This window comes from Pipistrellus kuhlii, unplaced genomic scaffold (assembly GCF_014108245.1).
Source record: "Pipistrellus kuhlii isolate mPipKuh1 unplaced genomic scaffold, mPipKuh1.p scaffold_m20_p_10, whole genome shotgun sequence".
NCBI classification, from domain to species: Eukaryota; Metazoa; Chordata; class Mammalia; order Chiroptera; family Vespertilionidae; genus Pipistrellus; species Pipistrellus kuhlii.
In genome coordinates, this window is record NW_023425405.1 from 48,055,317 (window position 1) to 48,075,619 (window position 20,303).

Sequence of the window (20,303 nt, forward strand, 5' to 3'; positions counted from 1 at the left end):
AACTGATAATAAGCTTGTGGTACTTATGCTTTAATTAAAACACGAAAGGGGATTCAAGTACCAAAATTTAATTGACATGTTTACAGCAGCATCCCATGTGCCAAATTAATCCATAAAAAATGCTGTTCTTTGCATTTTGAAGCTTGAATCATTCATAAAATTAATCGGTTGTGTTTAGTCACCCATCCTTTTCCCTAAAATTGTGCAAAAGCCATATCTTTCAAAATCTAGACCAAGGTATATGTAACATTGATACTTTTCTGGAGTCTTAGTGAGAAATAAGAATCAGCTTTGAAATTTGACTTTTCTTTACTATGAGGAAATTGTCCTGATACCTGGATGTGGTCACCATTTGCTACTTTTAAACGTGTTTGCTTTTTCAATATCAGTGGGAGCCCAGGATAAATCAGGACTTGTAAATCCCATTCCTATAGTTTTCCATGGTGGTCATGTGTCTTAGATGAATATCTTAAGCTGCTTTATTTTATAATGCCTGAGGACCCTGACCCTGACCCTGACTTCTCAGGCAGAACAACACTGGCCATGCGTGGCCATTGAACACGAATGTCCAAAGAGTATTCTGTCTCTCTTTAGTCCATTTCTTCACAACCTCTGCCTCATCTTGAGGGTATCCCTGACAGTTCTGTAAAAAGAGCTGAGGAAAAAGGTGAGAGAGGGGGGGGGGGGGGGAGGGCATGGAAAGAGAATAAATAAGAAAGTAGAAGAGGAAAAAATGATGCTGATAGGAGCATGGTTGAGTGACATCCAAAGTGACTGAGGTCCCACTTGGTACCCACCAGAACCCTTTATCTAACAACCTTGTAGGCCCATGGTTTTCAATTCAACCAAGGGGAGGTGTGGTGGTTGTTAAATTCTGTCCCAATGGAGTGAAGAGTTGGCCCTTAGATTTCTTTGCATTAAGTTCTTATATTAAGAGAGGTGAAGCATGATAAAAATCATTTTAAACATGACATCAGGCCAGAAGAGTAGCTAAAGGGAAATATCAAAAACATCATAAACTTTCAAGAGAACTAACAAAGCAAGAAGGAAAAAGAAAAAAAAAAGAAAAAGAGCAATGTCTCCCAGCTTTGTGCATGTAATTGTAGTTATTTTCTAAAGCCAGATTCAAATTGGGGGTAGAGGGATAAACCAAAGAAAAATTATCTTTCTGAAAGTTCTTATTTTCCCTAAGAAAAGAAAAATACTACTGCTTTAAGGCACACTCTATCATTTAAACTTTTTTTTTCCAGTTGACTATTTCTCTAAAGTTTCCATGCCCTGCAGGCTCTGAGTCTGTGTTCAAAATTAACAAAGAAACAGAAAACAAAGCACATCTGCTGGCATGCTTTTCTAATGGGCCTTTTGTCCTCTCTCTGCTTGCTCATGAACCATGAGCTGGCCCGATTCTGCTTGGAAAACTAGAGGGTGGAGATGACATGGTTGATGCATATCACCCTATGTTTGAAATCAAAGTGATCAGAGCAGCAATCAGAAGATGCTAATGTCACCAAAATGTGCACCAAAAATAGGAGGAGGAGATGGATGGATGGATGCCCCACTCACATCTGTTCTTCAGAGTTAAATAAAATCAACTACCTAATATGTACATTTTTCTACTAAAAAAAAAAAAAAAAAAAGTCATTTAGGAAAACATTCCCAGTTGCCCCAAGCATCACAGCATTCTCTGACACAAGACAACTCCCTTGCATTGCCGGGATTGCCATAATTTCAGAGTTTGCATGGGGAAAGTTTAATTTAGTAAATAAAATGAATCACACAATAAATTCCTCTTATACTCTTACCGTTCCTCATGCTCTGTGGTTTGGTGCTGAAGCTATTAGAAGAACAATTTCCCACTTACCATACTCACCAGAGATGCAAAAATGAGAATATTCATGAGAATAGATTGAATGTTCTGGTTAAATACATTCTAGCTCTACTATTTTAAGTGCCAAAAAATATGTCATGCTCTCTTTGAATTTTTTATGTATACATGGTCTAGAGTCCTCTAAGCTAAAAATAACTGAAAAAGGAGATTGCTGGGAGCAATCATATCACAACCAACTTTTAGAGGTTTGAACAGTGATTTGTAAAATCTGTCATCTTCTTATCTCCTCTGGCCTTTCTTCCTCCCTTGGGAGAAGTACGGATACCTGCTGTGATTGTGCAGGGCTGCTCCACCTGCCTGCAGAGTCCCAAAATCTTAGCACACACTGCAATGTGTGACTTCCTATGTGGTATTATAGATCCCAGGATAAACTGAGTTCAAAAGTCAATTCTGAATTGTAGAGTGTAGGGCAAAGGGTTTTTGTGTTTTGTTTTGTTTTAACCTTTTATCACTCAGCTCTCATTAACTACTTAACAGGACTTGAATTCTCTTAAGTTATCTCATCTTTAAAATATGAATGGTTATACAATTCATAAGGGATGACTCACGCTTAGTCTTCTTTGAGTTTTTTCTTAGTCGTTGAGTCTGTTTCTCAACTATGACTACTGAGTGGTCTAGACATAGCTTCCTATCCCATAAGGACTCTCTGAAATCTCATCCCAATTTTCAAAACCATCCTGTTTAAGCAAGGAGAATTTAACTTAATATTTGCTTCTATCAGTTCTAATACCTCCTTTAAACTATTAAGGCCCAGAGATCACTAAATACTTCTTAAGCAAAGGATGGCTTGAAGTATTCCCCAAAGTTGCTACTCGTCCATTGACATCTGAGCAGTGACCATGAAAGCATGTATGTACAACTCAGTCAAGAGACTTTTTCCCTGAGGAAGGTTCAAAGGTCCAGGGGATGGGGAAAAGCATAAATTACATTTAAATAGTCAAAAGATTTCTTGTAGTTTTAGTTTATTTATTCTAGGGTTGAAAAAAATGACATTCGAGAGAGTTTCCCAGCTTATTTTTCAGTACATTTCTATTCTTTCAGCTAACTACAAAAAAGTATCCTCTTGTAGTTTACTTTGAAAACACTAGTGAAGTCAATGGTGAATCTACTCATGGCTTCCACATTTCAAAATATTTGGAGGTTGAGTCCACTTAGAAGTAGGTGAATTTTAAAAAACCTAAAGGAGTCTATCAGAAAATAAAAAATTTAGTCAAACCTCAATACAGAAAAGTTTAAATTCTGTATTATCTAATTGCTACAATTTTAAAAGAAATTACTTTTGCTAGGCCTTATTTTAAAACCCATCCTCTGCTCCCCTCCCACCACACACATTAAACTGAATGCATCAAGTTATAAACATTTGTAAATTACTAGGTAAACTTTATTAGGTATTTCCAAGATATTGCCATTTGTTCTCTCCTACTTCTAAAATAATCATTCTAGTCAGAGTAAACATGCTCAAAGTGGCAGTCAATCTTAAGAATCATCTGAATTCTGTCAGAAAAATAAATTATAGAGGCATCATTTTTTTCAAAGTTGTGTGCTCTTTCTGCCTTGGCTGGTCACTGATAATTCAGACTGACTAATTTTGGAATACCTACTTTTTGGTACAATACTTTTTTATTCTCTATGCTCTCCATTAACTCTAGCAGCACTCTCACTAATTACATCCACAAAATTACTATATCATTGGTGTGTTCAGTCCATCAAGGTGTGGGAAGGAGGCAGGATTCAGTACTCACGGGATCTCCTTTATGCTAGGTCCAGATTATAAAGAGCTGGATGTTCACCTTCGCAGGATGGAGTCTGGATTTGGCTTCAGAATTCTCGGAGGAGATGAGCCTGGTCAGCCTGTAAGTTGAATCTTCTTTATCTTCTTTATTTTCACACTTCAGGCTATCTTGTGTGTGTGTGTGTGTGTGTGTGTGAGAGAGAGAGAGAGAGAGAGAGAGAGAGAGAGAGAGAGAGAGAGAGAGAGAGAGAGAGAGAGAGAGAAAGAGAGAGAGAAAGCACATGAGAGGAACTATCACTGTGAATGCCATCTGAAAGGAAATGTTTTAGGACGCACATAAAAAAATTAGGTTTGGGGGGCTTTTTTTGGTATTTAAGTTCTTAAAATATGTCAGTTTTTCTGGGCCTACATACCATCAATGCACATTATATGAAGAAAGGGACATTACTCTTTCTTAGAATCGTTTAAGTTTTTCTTGAATATTTTAATTATTTAATTGTTTTGGACCAACCACTGGTCTCTCTGGGCAGCAGCTCACAAGTAAACACACATGCAATATGACAGAAGATACATGTGAAGAGATGACCTGGAACAACAGAATTATGTGTGTTTTTAATCAAAATCCCAAGGGAGAGAAGACACTGGGTTAAACAGAAGCAAAAGCAAGCTCAATGCTGCAAAATTTCAACTCAGTTTGAACTAAGAGATTACCATGAAAAGATGTTCACAAAGTCAACTACAGTTGCACTATATTGGGAATTTGGGAAGTTTCTGGAGAAATTAGTCTTCCCTATAACTCATCTTTTATATTAAACTTACTTATGCATGAAGATTCATGCAAAAATGGGCCTTCTCCTTCCCCTGCCTGCCGGTACCACCTTCGCTTTCGGCAGAGTCGCCTTTTCACTATGGCCTGGAGCTGTCTTTCTGCCTTACCATGCTGCCCAGAGGCCCTGAGCAGCTGGGGTGGTGCAGAACACCACCGGCTGCTCGTCACTTGCACATGCAAATTAGCCCACCATCTTTATTGGGTTAATTTGCATACTCCTGATTGGCTGGTGGTCATGGTCAGTTTGTATCCTACTCTTTTATTAGTGTAGATTGGGATAATATTAGTTAATAACAGCATGTAAGTTTCAGGTATACAATTTAATAACACACCATCTGTACAGCACTGTGTGCTCACTACACAAAGTCTAGTGTCCTTCACTCTCTACCCTTCTGGTAAGCACCATGCTGTCCTAGAACTCATCTTAGTCTATATATAGAATTTTAAATAGTATCTAGTTCCTTCATATACTAAATATTTAGACTCTTGGCCTCTCCAGGATACTTTTCTGACTTAGTTTCTGATCGCTCTCTAACATGTTCATAGGCTTTCCATTTAGTTTAATTAGTGAGATTTTAAATTCCTTTAAAGCAGGACTTCATCTTTTCTTTTTTCTATCACCCTTTAGTGCCCCATGAATGAAAAAGGTGACATTACCCAGTTAGCCAAACTCCAGAGTAAGATCTCAATTCTCTAAACTACAAAGTTGAAGGAAGAATCTCTACAATAATGCCTTCAGTTCAGATACCAGCTGCAAATTTGGGGGTCCCCACAGCCTTCTCCAGATTCAATAATTTACTAGAACAACTCACAGGACTCAGGAAAGTGCTATACTTAGGATTACAGTTTTATTATAGTGAATGAGAACAAATTAGAATCATCCAAAACAAGAAGAACATGGGACCAAGTCTGGAGGGTTCTGAATATAAAGCTTCCATCTTCCTCAGGGACGTGTTACCATCCCAGCATTGATCCACGCAGGATGGCCAACCTGGGATGCTCACCCAAGTTTTTGAGTCCAGGGTTTGGGGTTTTATTATGTAAGCATGATTGATGGAATCATAGCCCAGATGGTTGAGCTCAACCTTCTAGAATGCTATCACTTGGCTCAAAGACCCAACCCGCTAATTACATGGCTGGTTGTTCTGGCATCGTCAGCTCCCAAGACTGTTGGTATGGCTGGCTCCACCCTGAGTCATCTCCTTCGCATGACCTATATCAGGTGCCCACCATGAGCCTCCTCACTAGCCTAAACTCTCAGGGGGCTCACCATGGAAACTAAGACACCCTTGGTCCAAGGTTATAGAGGTACCTTTCAGGAAAGGCCAGACCTCTCTTTGGACTGAAGCCAAATTCTTTATTACACAGCCAAATGCTGAACATGAAAATACCAAATGAACGAAACTATGTTCAAACTAGAACTAAGGTGATTTTTATAGCATTTTGTGGGATATTTTGTGATAGTTGAGACTTTTGTCAAGCATTTAAGGTTAAATCCTCATAGAACCCATTGTACTTAAAACAACATAATGCCTCAAACTTAACTTAAGGGGTCACCACCAGAAAGATGAGGTCTCTGCCTGTTCTAGGACACACTGACTGACACACTTTTCCCCCTTATCAATCTGTGAGCTCCTTGTAGGCAGGATTGTGTTTTGGCGGCACTAAGTGTCTCCCAAGCCTAGCACAAAGCCTGGCACAATAATTATTAGGTGGAATTTAAGAGAGTCCTTTTAACCAAACCAAAACTGTCACCTGAGCTTGTCAGAATAAGTATGATCTGGAGTATTCATATTTTGAGGCTTCTAATCCAGCAGGCTATGTAGAATTAAAATGACCTAATCCTTGGAAGTAGGGATATGTCCTGGTGACCTTACAGAATGCTTTATTTAGCTCTGCCAGTGCTTTAAAATTGCTATGCATCAACTAATCTCACATTTAAAAAATTCAAATTTCCAGCTTCTCTTGAAAAATACATCTGGCAACATTGAGCTTGCCTTTCTTCATGATAACTGGCTAGAATTAAGCAGTGGACCGTTTTAGACTAAGCATGGCCACAGTTCCCAAAACTCCAATGCCTGTGTTCCTCATTTTGTTTATTACCTCTGAACTCCCTTCCCAGAAGATTAGATTAAAAAAAATTTTTTTTGAAAGGTGAATATACTTTGCACCAAAGGACTCTTTAACCAGGGCCAGATTATGATTGTTTTGTTTTGTTTTAATATATTTTATTGTTTTTTGTTTGTTTGTATTTTACAGAGGAAGGGAGAGGGATAGAGAGTCAGAAACATTGTTGAGAGGGAAGCATCAATCAGCTGCCTCCTGCACACTCCCTACTGGGTATGTGCCTGCAACCAAGGTACATGCCCTTGACCGGAATCGAACCTGGGACCCTTGAGTCCACAGGCTGATGCTCTGTCCACTGAGCCAAACCAGTTAGGGCCAGATTATGGTTTTAATTGGCCCTAGCACTGAAAATATTATTGGGTTCCTTCTCTTCCATATAAATACAAATGAAGGATTAAGTTGTCAAATAAATGTAAGGGGAAAAACAAGAAAGTTTCCATTCTCTCTATGTTGCTTACTTCAATGCAGTGTTTTAAATACACAATTCTTATGTTGCTGTGCCTCCCCATAACCTCATGGTCTGCTTTGGGAATGAATTAGCACCATATTCAAGAAATACTGTCTTCACTGGCCTCCCTCTCCCTACAAGTAGTGGGGCTTACATGGCAGTCACAGGACAGGCACAGTCTCAGCTAATTCAGAAAGGAAGAGTTGCCCAGCACAGACTCCATAGAATTGATACCCAAATGGAGCATTGCTCAAAATGAAGCTCAGGAGTGCGGATGCAGCCATGGTCACCACCTAGCCTCAAGTCACCTTTCTACCTTTAGTGGGCAGGCGTCTAGTATTTATGATAAGCCTCCTCAGCTTACATGGATTTGCTTGTTATCCTCATTGTTTTTATTTAGGTTTATTCTAGCTTATTCTTTCATTCAAATGATTTAAGACACACTCAGGCTGCAAGTTACAATTCTGACAGTCCAGCCATAAAGTAGAAGCCTAAATCTCCCTCAAGCGGCAAAGCCCAAAAATAATGTCTTGAAGACCAGAGTATTGCACCTCAGAAAGGCCATATAAGGAAGAGCAAGCCTCCAGTAAAGGTCTCTCACGAGCCCTTCCTTCCTGCCTTCCTCCATTGTAAGTCCAAAGATAATATGCACACAAAATGTGCTGGCCTCATTTAATTGCTGGCAGGCTACAAAGGGAGAGGCACAGGAGGTGACTTGGTCCCCCACCACAGGAGGTCTCATAAATTACCTCAAATGGGTTTCGGCCTCCATATATACGAAATGGTATTGACATCTCAGGGTGCACATTAAATACGACAACACAGCTTATGGCAAATAATGAACAGCAGGACTCCAGCTCAGACAAAGCATAGGGGCATTTTTCCTGCTACAGGAAATACTTTTCACAGTTAAATAACAATAGAAATAGAAAGAAATGAAAAAGAGCCAGAAAGGAACAAAATGGAGGTTTCCAACTGTGAAAAGAGATGGAAAGACATCAAGATGGAGAGACTTGGGGAACACTGCAGCGGAGAAAAGCCTGTGAGGAGAAGACCTGTGGAAGAAAGAGCGAGGTAGTGACAGGCATACTCCTTGGTACAGGAGTCGGAGCACACTTGGGTGGGGAGGAGATCAGATTTGCTGAGATTGGACTAGCATGAAGTAGTGCAGGAAAGACTTAACAGGCCTGCCAACGTGGCTTTCATTTTGTTTCTTTATCATTTGTTTGTCTTTGTTTTCTTTTTCGTGTTCCTTTTTTGCCCCTGATTTATGGGGATATCAGACACTTGAATGTGAATTGCTATATCAAACATTCTGCTTTGTTCTGTCTCCTTACAACCTATGAAGCAAATTGGAGTTGACGAGTTGTTTATAATTCTTTTATTTTTTTAGAGAAGGCAATTGGAAAGATAAGGCCATTGGGTGAGTTGTTCTTTCAATATGTGTGTGTAATGGTAGGGGCCGGTGGGTAGGGAGAAGAGGGGGAAGAAGATCTTTCTTGATCTGTTTTGCCATAAAGCTCTTCCTTCAGACCTGAAGCAATAGAGACAGGGTAAGGAACTCCTCCAGGAACACTGAGAAAGCTGATGAGTGGGACTAAGGGTCTGCAGAGACTGAAGAATCCAGTGAGGCCAGAAGGAACGAGGCCAGTGTTGGCTGGGAAGGCTCAGTCAGCAAGCCCAGAAGGAAAATGTAGCCTGATGGGTCCAGGCCATGCACTCAAGGGGGCATCCCTCAGCAGACCTGGAAAGTGACCAGTGTGTCTGGGCAGGGAGTTGAGGCGAGGCACCAGAGGGAGAGTCCTTCAGCGGACTTGGAACATGACCTTGAGACCACAGAGCTTCTGGCCATTGGACCAAGTGGGAATAATCAAAATGCTGCTACTCAAAGTGTGATAACAGACCAGAAGCACCCAGCATCCCCTGGGAGCTTGTTAATTATATATAACTAGAGGCTCGGTGCACGAATACATGCACTGGTGGGGTCCAGCCAGCCCACCCAGATGGGACCCAATCAGGGGTGGGGCCACGGTCATTCCAGTCATTTCAGATGTCCTGTCATTTGGTCTCTGGGCTTTTATTATATAGGATATATATATGCATAGAATAATTATACAATATTATATATTGAAGTATTATATTGAATACATACAGTTTATGTAGATATTCAATTGAAGTATTAATTGAACATAGTTTATTTATAAGTAAATATGACATATTTGATCCAACAAACTAAAGGTAGAAGATTCAAGTTTCACATTTTTTGAAATGTGACTGGTGAATTTCAGTCTTTGCTCAAATGTCCACTTCTCACTGAGGCCTGCTCTAATCAACTCTAGCACCACCTCAGCCATGTGGCCGACACTCTTCCACCACCCAGCCTTGCTGTATTTTTTCATAACACATGCCTGCTAAATATAACAAAGACACACATTTATATTTATGGAGGCTCTGTAGGGCAGGACTTTTGTGTATTGTTCTCTGCTAGATTTCTGGCACCTAAAAGTGTCCTTGGGCTCCATGAAGATTTGCTGGATTAATGAATTAATTAGAGAGGAGAGTGCCTCATACCAAAGCAGTACAGCAGAAAAGCAGCTTGCCTGGGATTTTTCTAGTAAAAGATGATGTGAAACTAATAGCACAGAAAATAACTTCAAGTGTATCTGTGTATCTTTGCTGTTTTCCTTTAGCAACAAAGGAATAGGAGTTTTCCTATGTGAAATTTATTTTTACAACCTTTAAGAGGGCCCATTTGCAGCTGTGGCTCCCTCCGTTGTAACCTGTTTCCTGGTTTGCTTTGATCAGTAAGAATCAAAACTACAGCTTACGTTGATAATTACCCAGCCAGGAAGTTCACAGGCCATGTATTTTCTACCTATAAACCCTCCCACTGTAGCATACAGGAAATCTGGAGGTGAAGCATTTTCTTTGGGTAACCCTGGTAAGTGCAGCTTTTTACGGGGCAGGGGAGAAATAAACATTCATTTTAATTGGTTTTGCACAAAGCACTTAGCAAATCTTTGAAAAGCTGCTCAGTGGATTGAGACTTTTGAAGAATAGATTGGAACACCTCCAAAAAGAAACTCATAAATTCAGATTGGCTTGACAATAAGGGAAAGGGGAGAATGTCAGAAACATGCCCGCCACTGGACTCTAGCAAGTGGACACAAAACCACCCTGCACAGCCAATCTAAGGTAGGCATGGGAGGCCTTTCCTGTGAGATCCATAATGAACAGCTCATCGGAGCACCACTATTCAACACAGAAGTACATCTACGCCTCACTTCACCCTCCAGGAATACATGAAAAGGAGCGGCAGTGATGGGGAATTTTCATTCCTCTGTGGACCAAAGGAAAAAGAAAATTCTCCAGACTATAATTTTGCATATACCTGAGAAGTCCTGGGCATTACGGTCTGGTTGCCATGTTGACAGGCCGCCCTGAGCAGTGGGACCAAGTAGAAAGAATGGATGCGCTGCCGGTCTGAGGCTATGAAGCCTGCAGGTCACAATGCAGCAACTCTGCCCATGAGCTGGAATCCACAGATTTGAAAAGAAATTCTGGCACCTGAAAGAAATCAATCTGTGAGCAAGGGACCATTTAATAAAGATTTAAAATGAAACCTAGAACATAGGCCCTGTAACATTATCAGGCTTAGGGTAACTACTGCATTTAGATGCTGTGTGGCTAGGCCACTTGGCAAAAGAAGGATGTCCTTTGTTCATGAGTTAGAAAAATTGTTTATAGGTTAAACAGCAAAATTAAAATTCTAAGTACTATTATCTTTCTTCTGCGAAAGACAAAAGCCTTGCTAATGGGCACTAAGTTGAGTGTTTCTAATGGAATTTGGGAAACCTCATTTTATGCCTTTCTTCACCATCTCTGGTTCAGGGAAATGCACATTTCCCAGATGTACTTCCTTGTTTCCTGGCATGGTAGCCACCTCAGCAGCAGAGCTTTTTTAGGGAGCAGGCAGGACTAGAATGCCCTTTGTGCCAAGGACGGTGCTTGAAAGAAGCATTAAAGGAAGGAAGTGAAATCTTAAGAAGATTTTACTGAAATTAAAAAAAAAACACACACACACATTTTATAAATATACAATATTTTTATTGATTTCAGAGAAAAAGAAAGAGGGAGAGAGATAGAAACACCCATGATGAGAGAGAATCATGGATTGGCTGTCTCCTGCAAGTCCCCCCTGGGGATCAAGTTCACAACCTGGGCATGTGCCCTTGACCGGAATGGAACCTGGGACCTTTCAGTTTGCAGGCCAATGGTCTATCCACTGAGCCAAGCCAGCAAGGGTGAGATTTATTTTAAGTAAGTCAACTAGCCAGGAAAAACCAGCTATGAGTTTTGCTTCATTTTACTTACCTTCCCCTTTTCAATGTCAACCAAACAAACAAAACATACTTTGAACCTTTATCAGAGTTTTTTTCATATAAATATATTTTTTTATTTCAGAGAGAAAGGGAGAGGGAGATAGAAACATCAATGATGAGAATCATTGATCTGCTGCCTCCTGTATGCCCTCTACTGAGGATCGAGCCTGCAACCTATGCATGTGCCCTAACCAGGAATAGAATCAGGACCTCCTGGTTCATAGGTTGACACTCCACCACTGAGCCATGCCGGCTGGGCTTTATCATGTACAGCAGCTATCCCATGTTTCCCCGAAAATAAGACATCCTCCAAAAATAAGACCTAGCGCATGGAAAGATAAGACATCCCCTGAAAATAAGACGTAGCGCAACTCTGGGAGAAAAAAATTAATATAAGACACTGTCTTATTTTCGGGGAAACAGGGTAGTTTCCCCTGGCATTTGTGGAGCTCTCACCAGGTGCCATGAGCAACGTTAAATGCTTCCCAGGCATTATTTCATTCAACTCCCACCATTTTGCAGGTGAAGAAACTGAAGCTCACAGGGTGAAGAAGCCTTGCCTAAGGCCATACAAATAAGAATTGGAGCCAGGAGTCAATCCCCAACTTGTCTCAATTCAAAACCTAGCCATAGTGGCCAATAGCACCAGATTACTTGGGGTTAGAATTTTCTTACGGGTGATAATTTATGAGCCAGGCAGCAAATGTTCCCCAAACTTTATGGCCAATGGCAGCAGCGAGTCAAAACTTATATTTCTCTAGAAGGAGGTAGCAACCTGGAAGATTTGGAAGGGCGCCCCTTAAGCCTCTCATTTTTCAAGTACCTGCTCAGGTTTGAGCAAGGGATAAACTGTGGAAATAAAATCTTCCACCAAGTTTTTACATACTTCTATGAATATAAAAAATGTGAAACATGCATGCCCTATTCTCACTGCTTCTCTAGATTTTGATTGGAGCCGTCATTGCCATGGGCTCAGCCGACAGAGATGGCCGCCTACACCCTGGAGATGAGCTCGTCTATGTCGATGGGATTCCAGTGGCTGGCAAGACCCACCGCTATGTCATCGACCTTATGCACCACGCAGCCCGGAACGGGCAGGTCAACCTCACTGTGAGAAGAAAGGTGCTATGTGGAGGTATGTAACTCAAGGCAGCAGCAAGAGTTGGAGGCGAGGTGGTGAGATGTCTCTGTGAGACGGGCTAACAATGCTTGAAACAAAATTTTTAATTCGTTTCTATATTATATGAGGGGAAAAAACAACCTAGATATTCTAAATGTGACTGATTTTAAAAGTGCAGATTTTCACCCCGCGGATACCATTCCAAGCAGACTTTGAGGCCTACATTTTCAATGCAGTCATTAAAATTTCCCAGCAAAGCCTGGAGCCCATTTAAGATGTGTATGTTCTTTGCTCTTCGGTAAAGCTAGTTATAAAAACATTAAAGGAGTGAAAAATATGGCTTTTGAACATGTTCCTCATTGTGTTTACAAACCAAGAACCACAGCATTTTCATAGCATAATAAGGCAACAAGGATGGAAAATTAGCTTCCATTGTAGAGCCTGATAAAAAGTAACAATAAAATCATTACCCTGATTTACAGAAATATAGCTGCATGTCACTTTGAGGAAACACAATTCATATAACTCCAAACTTATGAAACAGATAAATTAGAAGGAATTATTCCCTTTGCATCCATTTTCCCAACTTCAGAAAAGAATCCACCCAAGATATTTTCAAAAGTCAGTCCTCAGAGTCATAATGTGATTCAGTTTCTCTCTTCACCATCTCAGCTCCACAAAAGATATTTATATTTTAAGGAATATGCCTGTTACAAATATCACGCTATTTCTTGTAACCCGAACATGCAATAGCATTGGGAATGTAGTCCCACACCACCTGCACTTGGCCCAGGGGATCACCGGAGCAGCAGCGCCAATACTATCTTGTCACCCCTGCCACCGTGACCTGCTGGCTTTCTGCTCAGCCCCTGACTGTTCCTTGTACAGAATGATGAATGCTTGAATTAGGGGGGCCCTTAGGCACAGCAGCTCCCTCATGTTACAGATGAGAAGATGGAGACCAGAGGCACAGTCGCCTGTCCAGTAGCCCGCAGAGACAGCGATGATGCAGGCTCACCTCCTGGCCAGGACTTAATTTTTATACCACTTCCAGTCCCCTCTTCGCTCTATCACCATCTCCACCCGCAACCTTGAGCAAATGTCACTTCCAAACATAAGGAGAAGGAGTCTTTCATAGGTGTTGTTATTATTATAACACATTTGAATTTAAGAATGGCCACTGGCTAATCACAGGCTGTGCGTGATTCAGGAGGCTGAAGTTTATCAGTCAAACAAAAAAATCCTTTTCTATTCACGTCTTCTAGAAACTAGACTTTGAGGAAGGGCCATCGTTTAAAAGGGCAAGCCAGAACTGTCAGCCCTCACCAGTAGAGACTGCTCTATATCTCATACAGAGATTTTGCTAGGAAGTGTCATTCGTCTGCAGAAATTCCTGCCATACCACTTGACCCAAAGAAGTAAAACACTTAGAATGATCCTCATTCTTGGGCAAGATGCCAGAAGGAAGGCAGTGTTTTCTTGATTAATACTTAACTGTCTCTCTCTACCCACAGTGTGATTTTCAATAAAATGTTTGCTGTGCTATATGTTCTGTAGCCCAAAGATAAATTAAAAAGATACCTGGTTTACAAGGAAATACATTGCAAAGTGCAAAACCAGTGCACCCACATAATTTTACACTCTTCTTGCCACCAGCTGATTATTGCAAGTTAAATTTTTGCTCTAATCAACCCCAGCTATTGGAGTATATGCCAAATACTGCAAAAACGTATTCTTGCAATTTGTGGATCACGTGACTTCCATTAACGATGCTCTTTGCTGCAGTTCTTACCAATTTTATTCATGTAGGCTTTGAAGTGCATTTCAAGTGCATTTAATTTTTGAAGTTCTGCTGCAGACTGCTCATTCTCACCAGGAGAATTTCCAAGTTAACTCAGCTGACTCTTCCTTGAAAGCTTCATCAGTACTGAAAATGATTAAGTTCAGCAAAGGATTCTTTGATAGTAAAGTAAATGCCTAGATTTAAAAAAAAAAAAAAAAAAAAAAAAAAAACACACACACACACACCTTAGGCAGACTGCATTTCCTCATAGTGGCATTTCTTTAACAGTGAGAAGGGGCAACTACAAGTGACAGTGGAGATGCCTTTTTAAGGGTTGTTGTTATCATTATTATTTCGTTTTCCTAAGCAAAGGCAGTGTCAGGTACAAGGCTGGCATATGATGAGATGATTGAGAGCTGAGGGGAAGTAAGAAATCAGCTGTGAAGAGACAGAAGATGAGCAAGAAGAGGGGCAGTGCTGCCACCTTTTTGCACAAAGGAGCAACATTACAGAGAATCTGGGGAGAAGGGAGGTCACACAGATCATGCCCTTCAGCCATGTGCTTGCTGCGGCTTGCACACCTGTCTTGCCCACCTCAGAAGACATTGGGCACTGGCTTCCTAGTGGATGCTCAAGACAAAACACATCCATTATAAAAGATACAGATGGTGAGTTACACTGGGCAAAAATTAAAGTAACACAAAAACCTGCTCCAAATATCGAAATATAAAAAGGCATACAATTAAGATACAGAAAAGAGTTCAAATATAAAGGCAATATTTTCAATTGGGCAATGGCAAATGAGAGCCTCAAAAATGAGAAAATGTGGAGTAAAGGAAGGAAATATACAGCAATGTATCCAGTTTTCTTTACCGGATAATTTTAGCACAGATCTTGCGCCTTAAACGGGTTTTAAGATGGCATCTTACTTATGCCATCAGACCTGATATTTAGTTGTTTTTTTTCCCAAGGATAGTGGAAGAATGCCTTTAATTATTCCACTGAAAGTATAAATATTTATATATTCAGTATCTCAGTTTGAGATGTTTATCCTAATGACACGTTATTTTGAATCCACACTATTTGTCTGAGAGAAGGGTGTTTCTGAGGAATTTCCTAAAGTGTAAATCTAGAACTGACGTGAACGTTTTATGACTTAATCAAAACATATTAGAGTCCGCCTTAAAGCTACCAGTATCTTTTCTCCAACATCTATGGGACCGTCTAGTTCCTGTCCTAATGCCGAGAAAGGGAAGGCTTTCCTGACAGCGGGGTGGGAAGTTTAGCCAGTATTTAGGGAGCCGCTGGATTCCCTGGTCATAGTTACTACACTTTCTGTCAGTTCAAAATACATTTTCTTATTCTTTGTCTATCAGCCTGTCACCCGTTTAAATAGGTTGTCTGCCTTGGTGAGTGTAAACCAGGAGTGCACCAACACAAATGCTTGCAGGTAGGCCGGCTCCTTACAGCATAGCCACAGCCTGTGGCTGCCCTCCTCCATCAGGCCCCTGAAGGTCCACATGCATGAGGACACTCCAGCCCCCATGTCCGCGCTCTGTCCACATACAAACCCCACTGCCTGGGCCATGCTCCAACACAAGACACATGCATCTACAGTGCTGTCATCCGCTGGGGGACAATCCTTAAAAAAGGTTCAGTATACCCCGGAAGCAGGCAAGGTCTTTTTGGTGTCAGGGTCCTAGAGTCCTGGCACCCAGCGTGTGATCTAGAAGAGGAACAAAGCCTCCCATTGAAGGAGTCCCTCTGGCCCTGCATACCCCTCCCTCTATGGTTCAGGAATTTGCAAGAGACATTGGGGAAGAGTTGGGACTGTGATGTCTTGCAAACTATATACCCCAGCTCCAGGAATCACTACCAAGTATTTCAAGAGAAACTGGAAATCTAGATTTCTGTAAAATCTGCCAGTTTTACAACATTGACAATCAATTCTAACAACTATGGGCCTGGAATAAATGGGTCTGCTGGCCAGGAGTTGACTGTTTTAGTCAAAACATCTCACCTGGATGGCCTTTCCCAACAGAGGCCCTCTCCCGGTCAGCCGATGATGATCTCTAGTATAACTGGTCAGGACAAAACAGAAGTTTCACCTAAAAATTGGTTATCTGACTTATGTAGATACTAAGAGGCTGAATTCTGTACATTCATTTGTGTGTGAGACAAAAAGAAGATGAGTCAGGAAGTTAGTGAATTAAAAACATGCACATGGCATTTAGCCACTCTGGTGACATTTTACTGCATTATTCTAAAACAATGATGTCCATGCCCGACACCAGGAAGGGTTGATGGAGAGAAGAGTCTCATGTGGACACAGAGCCAGCTGAGAAGAGAAAAGGATGTTAAGTCAACTCCATTGGTCAAAATCATTCATTGGAAGTCTTCACTCCCTGGCTTTAAATGTGTTCATGTTGTTAAAGATAAAGAACGTGGTTGTAGACGTTGACAGGGAAGGCCCACAGCAATAGAAAAGTGTCCTGTCAATGTAATTACCCAGGGGCTGCCCACCACTCATGTTGGCTTAGCCCATGATTTCCTCTCTCCCCTAGAACCTGAGGCATAGCCACTCGCAGCCATTTATTGCCAAGATAGATAATTTTTCTTTGTTGCTGTTTTACTGACAACCAAGCGCTCAACCCCCTAAAATATGACAGCCAGAAAATGAGATCTCTCTTGTCACTGCCTATGACATTTAGTTACTTATTTGCTCCAGTAACTCAGGGGAATTTTCAATTTAATGTTGCAACGTAATAATTGTTTGTTTTTCTTCTTCCTGACTATCTCTAATCACTTTATTTCCAACGCGCAGAAGGACTGATAAAGGACATGTGCTTCACCAAGACAATAACTGCGTGTCTTTGGGTGATGTTTTGTAGCAGAGAGGGTACATTTTACAGGCAGTTTTAATTTGATAGAAAAGAGGGAAAGGCTTTTAACCTTGGCATTTTGTTCTTTTATGACTTCGGTGCATTTCTTACAGATGAAAAGCATCCATTTGTTTCCTTCTATTAAAGCCTGATTAATTAAATCTTACCCTAAAATCAAATTTATCAAATGATAACAAACAGCAGCCTCGATTTTATTCAGTAATTACAAACAAGAAGTAAATGCTTTTTCATAAGCCCATTTCTAATCTGGGTATATGAATGAATGCAGCTTCTTTTCCTTAAGGTATCTGTGTAACAGAACCTTTCTTATAGTCTGTTCTTCCTCCCTGATTTTTCCATTTCAGAATGGAATTGCAGCTTATAAAGTTAAGAGCTTTCATTTAAGCCTTTGCTAATTATTTTTAACTAGCTATACAAGACACTTTCCAGACTTCTAAATAGGAGACCAAATCTAGCAACCCCCACCCCAAAAAAAAATCATTAATTGTGATTCTTTCCCATATCCTGCTGTTCCATAATGTCTTTTTAGTACACTAATTATATTGTAAGATGGAGATGAAACAGATTTCTTTCTAATTACAGTATTCTAGGTTCCCACTTCAGCTCTTTTAATCAAGATACCATTACCTAGATATTAAATTAAAATGACAACATTCTTTCTAGATGACATATCAACTTTCAGTTTAAAAACTAGCTTCTCTTGGCTGCCAACTTTCTATCACTTTGCTCTGAGAATATGCTTGCTTTCTCGTGGAAGTAGTGATCTGGTTTATCTGATTGATAATAGAGTGCGTTTTTTAATAACACAGAATGTAAATGAGCCACGCCTTCAACACTTCCCTTAATGACTCAAAAGTCATTGCTCCTTAGCCTGATAACATTGTCAGATCCTGGAGTAAGCAAACTACTTTAAGAAGGATGATTCCTACCTGCAAGAAGTGAGCACACCCAGGCTAACAGAACATCACAAAATTAAATAAAACCATGGCTCCTTAATAAAATGTTGATAGGTCATTTTACACAAAGACATCCCCTGGGCTGTTAGCCCCACTTCCAAGATTCCTACAGCAGCAGCTCTCAAAGTGTGACCTTGAACCTGCATCCAGATTCCTGGGCCCAGTCTTCCCTAGATCTACTGGGGGGAGAGGGGGGGATTTTTTTTTTGCCATGTGTGGACTCTGAAGATATTTCTCGCAAACTCTTTCAGCAATTTGTGTTCCCAGTACCATTTAAGATTCTGCCCACTTGTGTTATGATCTTCTATGATCAAGTATTATTATGCAACTAAGGAGCTCGCTTCCTATAACTTGACATTGTCCTGGGGGGACTGCCGTCTTAACAAGGGGAAATGCAAACAGTTAGGAAGTTGAGGGGTTTGGGCTCTGCACCTCTGGGGGAGGTGGGGGGCGGGGGGGGGGAGAGACAGAAGCCCCTCAACCAGTCTTCTCCCAATGCCGGTACCTAGAACAGTGCCCAGTACCCAGGAGGTACTCACCCAGACCTTGTCAGATAACCAAGTGCTACTACCCTGCGTTGTTGCAGGGGAGCCCTGCCCAGAGAACGGGAGGAGTCCAGGCTCCGTGTCAACCCACCACAGCTCCCCCCGCAGTGACTACGCCACCTACTCCAACAGCAACCACGCGGCCCCCAGCGGCAGCGCCTCTCCCCCTGAGGGCTTCGCTTCCCACAGCCTGCAGACCAGCGACGTGGTCATCCACCGGAAGGAGAACGAGGGCTTCGGCTTCGTCATCATCAGCTCCCTGAACAGGCCCGAGTCCGGATCCACGATCAGTAAGTGGCTGCTCCGCCTGCCTTTGAATGGGGAGATTTGTTTTATTTTGTTCCGGTGGTGGGGATGCTGACAAGCAGATGGGAGGACTGGGGGAGGAAAGGCACAGGCTGTGGGTGGGCACAGAGAAGCATCCTGAACACTGATGAGCCAAATGCTGCTGACCTTTGGCTCAGGTCGAATGTAAGACCACAATCCAGCACGCCCATAAAGGTTCCTCCCTCATTTTGAACTGGAAAGAAAATGAAACAGAGTGAAGTGGGAGTGCAGGTGTGAGGGGAGGGGTGCACCTGGGCCATTGGGTGAAACCAGGTTGGCAGAGGATTGGAGAGAGCAGTCTGAGCAAGGCCTGAGGTGGGAAGGAGCTCAGCATCAAAGACACACACACAGAAGCCCGGTGGCTGTGGCCGAGGGGACAGGGAGAGAGCAGGACACCAGTGTGCTGGGCAGGAGCCAGGGCACAGGGCTTCATACGCCCATGGGCAGAAGTCTGGATTGTGGTCTAAATTGTTGGGGCCACTGGAAGGTTTTAATCAATGGACAGAAACCTGATTTATATTTTTAAAAGATGAGCCCCGCTTGCTTGTGAGAAATGAAATTGTGGGAAGCGAGCAACAGTGGAAGCACATGCCCTGGCAGGTGTGGCTCAGTTGGTTGGGTATCATCCCATGCACCGCGAGGTTGCAGTTGGATTCCAGGTCAGGGCACATGCCTGGGTTGCAGGCTTGATCCCCAATACGGGGTGTGATGAGGCAGCTGATTGATGGTTCTTTCTCATCAGTGTTTCTCTCTCTTCCCTCCTCTTTCTCTTACATAAATAAAGGCATATTTTTTAAAAAGAGTGGAAATACAAAGCCGTTAGGAGCCATTAAAACAGCTCTGTGGGTTCAGGGATGGTGGCCCTTCCCCTTGGGTATTAGCAACATGGGCGGGAGAAATAGAGGGCTTCACCTCCTGGGACTCCTTCAAATCTGAGGAGTCCAACAGGTGACAATCACAGGTCATATTTTTCTTCCAGTCAATCATCTCTGTAGATACAAAGGCGTTCTTGAAGGTTTTCCTTTCAGCAGTCCTACTCAGAAGTTTCTCAGCAGCCAGGACAGAGAGGTGATGGGAACACTTGTTCATTTATAACGCTGTCGTCATTTGGCCCATAATGTTGTGGGTACAAACACCAGAATAGAAAGCATTAAGAGAAAAAATAATTGAGTCACGTGGTGCCTAAAATTCTTATAAATTGTGCTTGTTTCCAGCACATGGTTGGGAAGAGAGTTGCGTGCGTTAAACAATACTCAAGAAATA

At 41.7% G+C, this 20,303-nt stretch overlaps 1 protein-coding gene across 7 annotated transcripts in view; it reads left to right on the plus strand.

Annotated features, from left to right (window-relative positions):
- Positions 1-20,303, plus strand: part of MAGI2 (membrane associated guanylate kinase, WW and PDZ domain containing 2) — a 1,016,953-nt gene that overhangs the window by 885,785 nt on the left and 110,865 nt on the right. For all 7 annotated transcript variants that reach the window (XM_045578504.1, XM_045578505.1, XM_036429599.2 and 4 more), the window contains 3 exons: positions 3,650-3,741; positions 12,349-12,541; positions 18,755-19,003. In XM_045578504.1, coding sequence (XP_045434460.1) covers positions 3,650-3,741; positions 12,349-12,541; positions 18,755-19,003 — 534 coding nt within the window. The remainder of the gene's footprint in view (positions 1-3,649; positions 3,742-12,348; positions 12,542-18,754; positions 19,004-20,303) is intronic.